General features: G+C 44.4%; 1 protein-coding gene across 1 annotated transcript; it reads right to left on the bottom strand.

Annotated features, from left to right (window-relative positions):
• Nucleotides 1-450: 450 nt before the first annotated feature.
• On the bottom strand, nucleotides 451-5,130 carry r3hdml (R3H domain containing-like). Its single transcript, XM_076276319.1, has 6 exons — nucleotides 5,016-5,130; nucleotides 3,587-3,996; nucleotides 3,245-3,363; nucleotides 2,714-2,816; nucleotides 2,246-2,361; nucleotides 451-1,457 (listed from the first exon to the last, which is right to left on the bottom strand). The coding sequence occupies exons 2-6, from the start codon at nucleotides 3,926-3,928 to the stop codon at nucleotides 1,268-1,270; spliced, it is 870 nt and encodes a 289-aa protein (XP_076132434.1). The 5' UTR covers nucleotides 3,929-3,996; nucleotides 5,016-5,130; the 3' UTR covers nucleotides 451-1,267.
• Nucleotides 5,131-10,000: the final 4,870 nt, after the last annotated feature.

The raw sequence follows: 10,000 nt of genomic DNA, 5'->3' as shown, positions 1-10,000 counted from the left end.
TACTGTAAGGTGTGTTTTGATGTAGCCTATTATTGTAAGGTGTGTTGATGAGGTCTACTGTGCACCAACCTGACCAAGTTTGGCTTTGTATAAGCAAGGTCTGTTAGGCTAGTCTGAAAATAATAAACACATTCAAGCCCATTTATTGATAGACCCCCATTACCATAATTAAAATAATAAGTAAGTCTATGACGTTCATGTTGGTTTACTTTTGTGAGTGAAGGCATGAGGCAAAAATATTTTTTGAAAAATGTCACAGGCTACTTTGAACTGTCAGATAGTATAATGATAGACAGCTAGGCTGTGTGTGTGTGCATATGGTAGTCGGCCTATTTGGAAGGAAGTCCAGAGCCTTTCTTTAGTGCCAGTGCATCCCTGGTCTGGGCATGTGTATCTGTTCTGTACACAAGGTGTGTGTGTGTGTGTGTGTGTGTCTGTCTGTTAACAGTTAATAGCAGGTACATTTTAGGTCAACCCAATAATTAGGCCTCAATAGGGGGTTTATTAGCGTGGAGATGTGGACAGAGGCTGCATGATCTCTGCATGGCAGGGACAAAGACACACATTTTAAAAAGATAGTAGCCTGGCAACACATTAATACAATAACATACATATACAGGCACACTCTACAGAACATGGTCTACCTTCATGTAAAAAAATAAAAGTGCTTCATTGTAGAGAGACAACATCTTTACAAAATTACCTCTGAAGTCAAAAATAACAAACCAAAACAGTGCAAACAGTTTAGGGGCAACTTTAAACATGTACACACTCATGTATTCATGTAAATGCATACAAGTACACGCACCAACACACAAAGAAACACTTTTTCAAGTCCATCCACAAACTACATAGGTCCGAACACAACCATGCAGCCTTCTAAGCCAAAGACGATGGCACTCTGTAGAGTATGTCTTACTACTAACTAGTATGTCTTACATACTAACTAAACATACTAACTTGTGCGCACACACACACCCATACGTATATTCATTCACACACTCAAAGTTCATGCCATTGTAGAGTGACAATGGTTCAGCAATAAAAAAGACTGATATAAAAGTCTATCAGAGGGCCATTATGTTCAGGGAATTATATTGGTAAAAGGGACTCTGGTTGATTTTATTTTAGGATTGAATTAGGATTATGACATAATATTATTGACAATTAAATAGACAAAAGTGGTGTTGCTTCACAAAAACATATTTGCTCTGAATTCCAAAGATACTGGCTAATCTGTGAGCTGTGGGCTCACTGATGGCTTCCGCTAGTACCACCTCTTAAACTTTTTGACTCTGGAGTAGGAGGAGCGCGACAACGTGGTGGAGCGTGATGATTGGGCGCGCCGCGAGGAGCGGCCAGAACACTGGTTCCTGGAGCATGACCCCCCGTAGCTGGACGGACAGGCGGAGCAAGGCTTGCCTCGCTTGTACGGCGCCTCCCCCACCCAGTTCCCTCTGTGGAAGAGATACACAATCACATGAGGATCACCCCTCAAGCATCTCTGATCTCTCCAAATGCCTCCATTCAGAAACCCTACGCTACATAATGTTATAGCTAAACAGATTACTGGGATCTTGGAAGCTGCACACTATAAATATATCAAGAGGATCAAACATGGAAGATAAACATGCACAAATAATTATAATAATAATAATAATAATAATAATAATAATAATAATAATAATAATAATAATAATAAAGTTGTCCTGGTAATGCCTTACAATTAGTCTTTTGTAAATGTTAATGACTAAAATAAACCATTCAAGTGCCCCAGACGGACCCAGACGTTGAATGGCAGTAGTTGCATAGTGCCCTTATGTTGGATGGATGCTTAATGCAACATGATGATGGGGGCTTAAAACTCCAAGAAACTAAAATATATAAGTATAAGTATATATACTCTTTTGATCCTGTGAGGGAAATTTGGTCTCTGCATTTATCCCAATCTGTGAATTAGTGAAACACACACAGCACACAGTGTACACACAGTGAGGTGAAGCACACACTAATCCCGGCACAGTGAGCTGCCTGCATCAACAACGGCGCTCGGGGAGCAGTGAGGGGTTAGGTGCCTTGCTCAAGGGCACTTCAGCCGTGCCTACGGGTCGGGGTTCAAACCGGCAACCCTCCGGTTACAGGTCCGAAGTGCTAACCAGTAGGCCACGGCTGCCCCCTAACTGCATGGTGTTGCTTTTAGGTAAAAGAAATTCATTGTGTTGCAGAGGGAAACAGAGGGACTTACTTTATGGAGTAGTTACAGACTAAAAAGTCAGCTTGTTTCCAGGTGCTGCCAAACACATACATGTTGTAGCATTTGTGGATGGCACAGCCCATCCTGTTGGTGCTGGCCCACACCATCTGGGAGAGACAAACACTCAGTCACACAACGAGAAATGGGAAGGACTGCAGGAAATGCTGGACGTGAGAGAGGTGCTGTGTCTGAGTATATTTTAGTGTGTGTGAGAGAGAGAGTATGTAATGTATGTATGTATGTGTGTGAGAGAGAGTATGTAATGTATGTATGTGTGTGTGCGTGTGCGGGTGCGTGTGTGTGTGTGTGTGTGTGTGTGTGTGTGTGTGTGTGTGTGTGTGTGTGTGTGTGTGTGTGTGTGTGTGTGTGTGCATGTGTGTGTGTACACAATCTAGACAGGTGCAACCTCACATAGTTTATGTATATGTGTGTGGTTTTATGGGTACACGACAGACACACCTGTGTGTAGTGTGAGCAGACAGCGCCGCTGCAGCCGGTTGGGTAGGAGAAGGCATGCCTCTCATCATGCCAGGAACGCACCAGATCAATGACGGAGCGATACCTGCCCAAACATCACCACATCACCATATCATCACCACATCACCTCATCCCTCTATAGTCACATCGTCATATTACTTAAAGGCAAGTCAAGACACCAACATTGGACAAATGTCTTTGGACAAAACTTTGTTTTTTTCTCTCACTTTTCTTTCCATTCTATTTCCCTCCACAGCGGTCAGTGTGTGTAATTCTGGGCCCCACTGTGAGAGCTGAGTGAACGTCTCACCCCAGAAAACAGTCACATTTTCCATTACACTGACTTCTTGAGAGCTTCTTTGTTAGTTTTCTTTTGGCACCCTTACACAGTTTACCCAAGTGTTTTCCTTTACTTTCATATTCTTTCCTCACAGGGCTGAGTTTAGAAATTGTGCATGCTGACAGGGTTTCTCCTGGACGCGCTGGTGAAGTTACCTGAGAGTCTCCACTCACCTGCCAGAGTTGATTGACAGGTTCTGGCCTGTGTGTTTCATGACATGGGAAGGCCCGTGATCCCAGATGCAGCGAGATGCCCAAGACTCGGCCGACCTGGCCAACCGCTCATCCCAGACCTAAATACACAGATACGCATACACACACCAAAATTCAAACACATGTACGTACATACTCAACTCAATTTCAGGATTAAAGTGTCCCATAACAACTGACACTGATTTCTCAATCTTCACTGAGAGACAACTATGCCTACTGTATATAAATTCACAATTCTCTTTTCTTCTCTCCAATTCATAGTTGTATTGAACACACACACACACACACACTCTGCTCTCTCACCATGATCTCCATGTTGGCTGCGGGTGGGGAGACTTGCGAGCGCACTCGGTTGTGGTAGTCCAGTAGGGCGGCCATGTCACGGCTGGAGATGGCCCTCCGGCGCCGCACGTGGGGCACAATGACATCACCTCCCTCGGCCACCGCAACGCCGCCGTAACCACGTGTGACGTTCTCTACGCCTTGACCAGCCTGCAGTGTACCCTCTCGCTCGGCACCTAGTCCAAACACAGCCTCCGGCAGACTCAACAGGAAAGTGTTGTTTGTTGGCAGCGCAGAGGCTCTCATGCACACGGTCGCCCACCAGATGGCAGCAAAGAGGAGGCGTGTGAGAGGGGCGGGCATGACTCGTGTCCACGGCAACAGAGCCTCACTCCTCACAGAAGAGCACTGGCACTGGTGGAGGGGCGGAGCTGGAGGGGTAGGCAGCCAGGTCAGACAGGAAAGATGGAAAAGTGTGTGTGTGCATCTCAGTGTGTGTGTGTGCATGTGTGTGCATGTGTGTATTTGCATATGTGTGTCTGTGTGTGAATGTGTGTGTGTGTGTGTGTGTGTGTGTGTGTGTGTGTGTGTGTGTGTGTATGTGTGTGTGTGAGGTTGCATGTGAATGTGTGTGTGTGTGTTTGCATATGTGTGTCTGTGTGTGAATGTGTGTGTGTGTGTGTGTGTGTGTGTGTTTGCATACGTGTGTCTGTGTGTGTCAGAGAGAAAGAGAAAGAGAGAGAGAGTGTATGTGAAAGAGAGAGAGAGTCGGTGTGTGTGTGCATGTGTGAAAGAGAAAGGGTGTGTGTGTGTGTGTGTGTGTGTGTGTGTGTGTGTGTGTGTACGTGTAACTGAACTTTTGGGGTCAAGAATGATTTGTGTGTTTGTGTCCTGGTTTTCTGTGCCTTAGAGAGGTCACACTTTGAACATTAGATTCATTCACTTAAAGCATTAGACTACTGTTCTATTGATCTCTGCTAAAATTACCACTTATATTAGCAATCTCAGTGATTTCATAAAACTACTGAATGCATATGAAATACATTTCCAATATCAATATTTACTATTTGCAGACATGCAGCAAATTAATGATTTCTAAAAGATTAAAGTTAAAGACATGCCATGTCAAAAACAGAAAGACTGAATGGGTCAAAATAGTACAATATTTCAAAGTGTAATATCTGAATGAAAACTGTAGATGTAGCAATCAATTATCAATTAACAGCCAATTATATACATTAAGGGGAGATAGAGAATCAAATGTATAGTCTTAGTTAACTTCACAGATGGATACCCTTCACCCTATGCCACACTCAAATGAAATAAGAAGTGAACATTACTTGATTAACAATAGACCAAAACTTCTGAACTAAAAGGTGACTGAAGAGAAAGAAAGGAAGAAAGTGATTGAAAAGGAAGAGGAGAGAGGGAGAGAGACAACGGCACATACCTTCATCAGCGGTGTGAGTTTTAGCCTGGCAGCGCTGTGGAGATCCTCACTTAAACACTGACCTCTGCAAACAATCCCTCTGACATCTGTGTTAGACGGCTTTAACGAGGCCAAGTCTCACTGCCTATCTGACGCACAAGCACTCTCTTTTCTCTCTTTCTCTTGTCCAAGCACTGCTGTCTTCATCCCTCTCTCTCTCTTTCCCTCTCTCGCCTTCCTTCTCTTCTTTTCTCTATTCCCTCCTGCTGTGGAGATGCTTCTTAGTTCAGTGGATGATTTAGATGGCCTGTCCTCCCTCCCGTCATCTCTCACTTTCTCTCTCTCTCTCTCTGCTTCTCTCTTTGAGTCCTCTTCTCCCTCTCTCCATTTCTCTCTCTCCCCCTCATGCATCACTCACTCCGTGCACAGCCCCCTCCCACCCTGAAGAAAGCCACAAACATGAAACCCGTCCAAAGACAAATAATCAGCATAACACAACCACGCAATCAGCATAACACGTCCGTTGTTCCACATCTTGTACTATTTCCAGAGCAGCCCTCTCTGCACCCTATTTTCATAACTGTCCATTGTTAAAGTGGAATTGGTTCTGAATGGAGGAGAGTGATAACGGGTCACATCCATCACAATTCTATTCTCATGGCTGGATATCGTTAGCTTTGGCCCTGGCATGAAGACAGTCTCTAGATGAATGGTGTGTTGAGCTGTGGTTGTCCCCCATGTACATCAACACACACAGATACAAACACACACACACAGAGAGAGAAATACAATCACCTTGCAAGAACACACCCCACACATGCACAGAGGTGCTCATGCATACATATGAGCACACACACAAACACACACGCACACACACATACATACACAAGCATTTCTATGTTTTCCATATCTCGTATGCCATGTATTGTGTATGTACACCTAAAGTGTTTAAACTGTCATGCCGATAAAGCTTACTTGAAATTTAAATTGTTTGAAATTTAAATTTAAAATTAAAATAAATTGAAAGAAAGTGAGAGAGAGGGTGAGAGAGAGAGAGAGAGAGAAAGAGAGTGCAGAGTTTGCAGAGTGCTTGTCTAAAACACAACAATAAAACAAATAAACGAAGTGACAGGCAAACGGAGAGAAGACAGAATGCATCTTATTAAGCTGTGGCCAGATCATGAGGTCACCGCTGACTCAGAGCTCTGCTCCAGCTGTTCCGAATTCCAGGAAGACACCACGGAACGCCACCATGTGTAACATCCCGACCCCTCACGCCACAGGCACCGCCAAGGTAAACGGTCCCGGCTGGCACAAGGTCGACAGTGGGTTCGACAGGATCACTGGGAACACTGACAGACTGGAACCACACTGAAGCTATTAGATAATGACACAGACACAGGCCTGTAGGCACTTATAAACACTTTAAGGACATCAAATAATAATCAAGTCTCATAAATTTGATGTCTGGCGTGTATGCTTGTGCTTTTGCATAGAGAAGTCCTAGTAGGTTTGACTTCATGTTGAAGCTGACTAATTTCATGCTGAGAATAGTCAGTACAGTCGAGACTGTGTTTCTGTTCATCACAGTAAGTGCTAGTTTAGCGTCAGAGCATAATCTATCATCATGGCTGGAGTGGAGACGTGGGATTGGGTGGACTCAGTCACAGTAAGCAAATGGGCAAACCTGAGGACATGCATGCAATGCACTCTGGAAGGGAAATGGCCTCTCTCTCTCTCTGTCTCACTCTCACACACACACACACAGACACACACACGCACACACACACAAATACACACTTAATTAAACATGCTGTACATGCAAACACACAAACACAAAATGAAATGAATTTACACAAAGTAGATAGAGAGAAATCTCAGGGGGACAGCTAAGCCCTTTCTTACCAGCAGGAGACTAACAGCAGCTACGTCAGTACAAAAACATCCATTTACAACTGATAATATCCAATGAGAATATACAGTCTGTTGGAATGGGGCTTAGGGTACGTTTTGAAGAGGGTGACAGCTCAAAGACAACACATCTGTAGCCTGGGGAGACTTGGTGAAGAGAGCTACTGAGGTGAGGTGGCTGTGCTTACTTGAAAACCAGTCGACTGACACATCAACACTCACCACAGGCCAGACTTGGAGAGCTGAGGCCCTGAGCCTCCCAGACCCAGACCATCAGAACCCGGAGAGCTGGCAGAGGGCGGTCAACACCCTCGGTGATTAACTGTCCTCAACACAGATGGGGAAAATGCACTGTGTGCCCAAAACTATTTTACGAAGAGGGAGGGTAATAATTCATGTCAGCATGATATTGTTGGCAGTGATAACACATATTGTATATAAGGCTGAACGCATAAGTCTGTGGCGGATCGGAGGCCTTGTGAGTGTGTCTAACCACTTGGCTTTGTGGATTCTGCGTGTTTGCTTTCAGTGAGGGTGAGGCATATGTGCCAGGGCTGGTGCCAGCTCTGTGTGAGGGGCCCAAGACCCCAGTCTGGCAGCCTGTCCAACAAACCAGACACAATACATACTGAAAATGCAGGCAACTCTTAATTTCTACAGATTAGATTGAAATTGCTCCGTTTTAGTACAAGTGCAGTCTACTGAGCTTATGAAAGAGACAGTTGTACCCTTACTATAGGTTTACACTTGAAAACTTCACTTAAAGCTGGAGTTGGCAAGTCTGGCAGATTGAGGGGACTTAGCCAAAATTTTGAATGTTTACAACTCTCATGCCCCTCCCCCACTACCACCTCCCACCCTCTCACCCATAATACCTCCATGCTCTCACCGAGTTTGTGCTCATCAGTGCGCACCAGACTGTGATTGACCTGTGATTTAACCCCACCCACAAAATCTGAGGTTGGGAAATTCAGTCTGGACTTGCTCCATTAAGAAGCTTCTATGAAAATCTGACAACTGTGCAGACCAATCAAATCATCTGGGCGGGATTTATACAATGATGGATAGATGAACCACCATAGATAAGTAAGCACAGTGCCTAGTCATTCATGTCAACTGAGCTCGCTTCAGTTGGTTTTGTTTACAACAAAAAGCCTTTCCCTAGAGAAGCTAGATGTTTAGATGTCTCTATCCCATCTGTTGTACAAAATATTGACAGCACACTAACTTTAAAAAACGAACAGGAAACCGCAATTAAGGCATTTGTCAAAGAATGATTGAAGGATTGATGGTAGGCCATTTCATTGCACTGATTGGTTAGATCTATGCAATTGTGTACAGAGGCATTTTCTCCCCTGTATCGGTTGAAACACACACCATAATCACGACCCAATGCAAACAGTATTAGATTCACATTCTGAATAGTATGGCTTGAATTCAGTATGGCTGTCAGGCTAAAAACATCCAACAGCACAAAGTGTGAAAATGGCCGACACTTTGCTGCATGTTATTTCATGTCGCATATTGAATTTTTTTTCCTCATTTGAAAAACACAGGGTGTCCACACATGGTTATTTTATGGGACGGTTCTTTTCCACTTAACAAGTCCCATCCCAAGTGCATGTAGGCAAGAGTGTGAGATATGGGGAATGCTGCGATGTCATGCCTCACTCTGTGACCCGTCGCCTTGTTTTAGGTCAGAGTCCGCTCCCATTCATTTGCTGTCTGGGGCTGGGGCCGGAGGGGCTCAGCCAGCAGCCACCCACAGAGGAGCGGAAGGGCCGGGGAAAATTCGAGCAAAGCTCCTGAGCTCTGGAGTGTTTCTGGTGACGGATGCAGCCACCGGCAGCCCTGCACGCACTGATTAGCCACAGGAAACCAGACACGGGGCTGTGGTTGCAGCATGAGTATGTGTGTGTGTGTGTGTGTGTGTGTGCATGTGTGTGTGCGTGTGTGCGTGTGTGTGTGTGTGTGTGTGTGTGTGTGTGTGTGTGTGTGTAGATGAGAGAGAGAGTCCAGCATGTGAGCCAGGCCGCTGGCAGACCCAGTTAGTCTCACTCAGAGACCAGCCTGCCGTCCAAGGAGCTGCATTATCTCTGTAAACCTCCCAAGTTCCTGTCTTAGACCACAATATAATGAGTTAAGGTTTTGGGCATTTGGAAGCACGGCAGGAACAGATGTTAAGAGATTTGTTTGATTTCTAGTAGAAGGGGCCAAAGTTCTAACTGATTAGGGATACGCTGGATGGAGAAGAAAAGAGCATCAGTTGGGTACCTACATACACACCTTTGAAACATACCTGTTCTTTTATATCTATCCACATACACACTTGCTGTTGTCCTATTGTCGCTATTAAGAACTTTAAGCTGGATTTTAATTCTTAATGCCTGCCCTCTGTATGCAATAGACACAATCAAACAGAACAAGTTGGACTGACAGAGCCAACGATGCAGTAAGGGAGCCCCACATACTCACACATCTTCACCGCGACATATCGAGGCATAGCTTTGGTTTCCTGGTTTGGCTTGGCCAAGCCATTTTGTCCTTGTCAGACTGTGATTTAGAGCGAGCCACTGGGTTGAGAGTCTTCACTAAAGAGGTCACAGAGGCTAGGAGGTCAAGCCCAGACCCTATCCAGGTCAAGGGTCAGGGGTCAAATCACAGGCCTCTGAAGTGGTCTAGGAGCCTTTCTGCCTTAGTGATTTGTGGTCGATCTACGGCAGGAAGAACTAGGGAAGGATGATATAGTGATACTGGAGGGGTGACAACTGGCTTTTCCTATATTATAGATCTTAGAGACTCTTAATTCCCTTTTGCCTTTTTTGGATTTTGTGTCACAATTAATATTATAGCTAGTTTGTTCATATAGCAAGTCATACACAATATGAAGTAAAGATATAGTGTGTAGATCTGACTCTCTCTTTTTCCCGTTTTTGATCTTTGCGTCTCTTTTGAGATTCAAGATTCAAGATTACTTTATTACATTTCATTATACTTGGGTTGGGGTTCCTCAACATTGCAGAAATAATATAGTAAAATAATATAGTATAATATTCTCATTTTCTCAGGTTCTCATTGTCCACTATCCATAATCC

This window comes from Alosa pseudoharengus, unplaced genomic scaffold (assembly GCF_046254945.1).
Source record: "Alosa pseudoharengus isolate Yale_2024_CS ecotype anadromous, Long Island Sound unplaced genomic scaffold, YU_APseudo_1.1 YU_APseudo_1.1_scf_9, whole genome shotgun sequence".
Taxonomy (NCBI): Eukaryota; Metazoa; Chordata; class Actinopteri; order Clupeiformes; family Clupeidae; genus Alosa; species Alosa pseudoharengus.
The sequence above is the reverse complement of the archived record's forward strand: the minus strand, read 5'-3'. Positions and strand labels throughout refer to the sequence as shown.

Coding starts and splice junctions, on each gene's coding strand:
- r3hdml (XM_076276319.1), bottom strand. CDS start 3,928: ATGCCCGCCCCTCTCACACGCCTCCTCTTTGCTGCCATCTGGTGGGCG. Junction 2,817..3,244: donor CTGTCAATCAACTCTGGCAG/GTGAGTGGAGAC, acceptor ATGTTTGGGCAG/GTATCGCTCCGTCATTGATC. Junction 1,458..2,245: donor GTCTGTAACTACTCCATAAA/GTAAGTCCCTCT, acceptor TCTCTTCCACAG/AGGGAACTGGGTGGGGGAGG.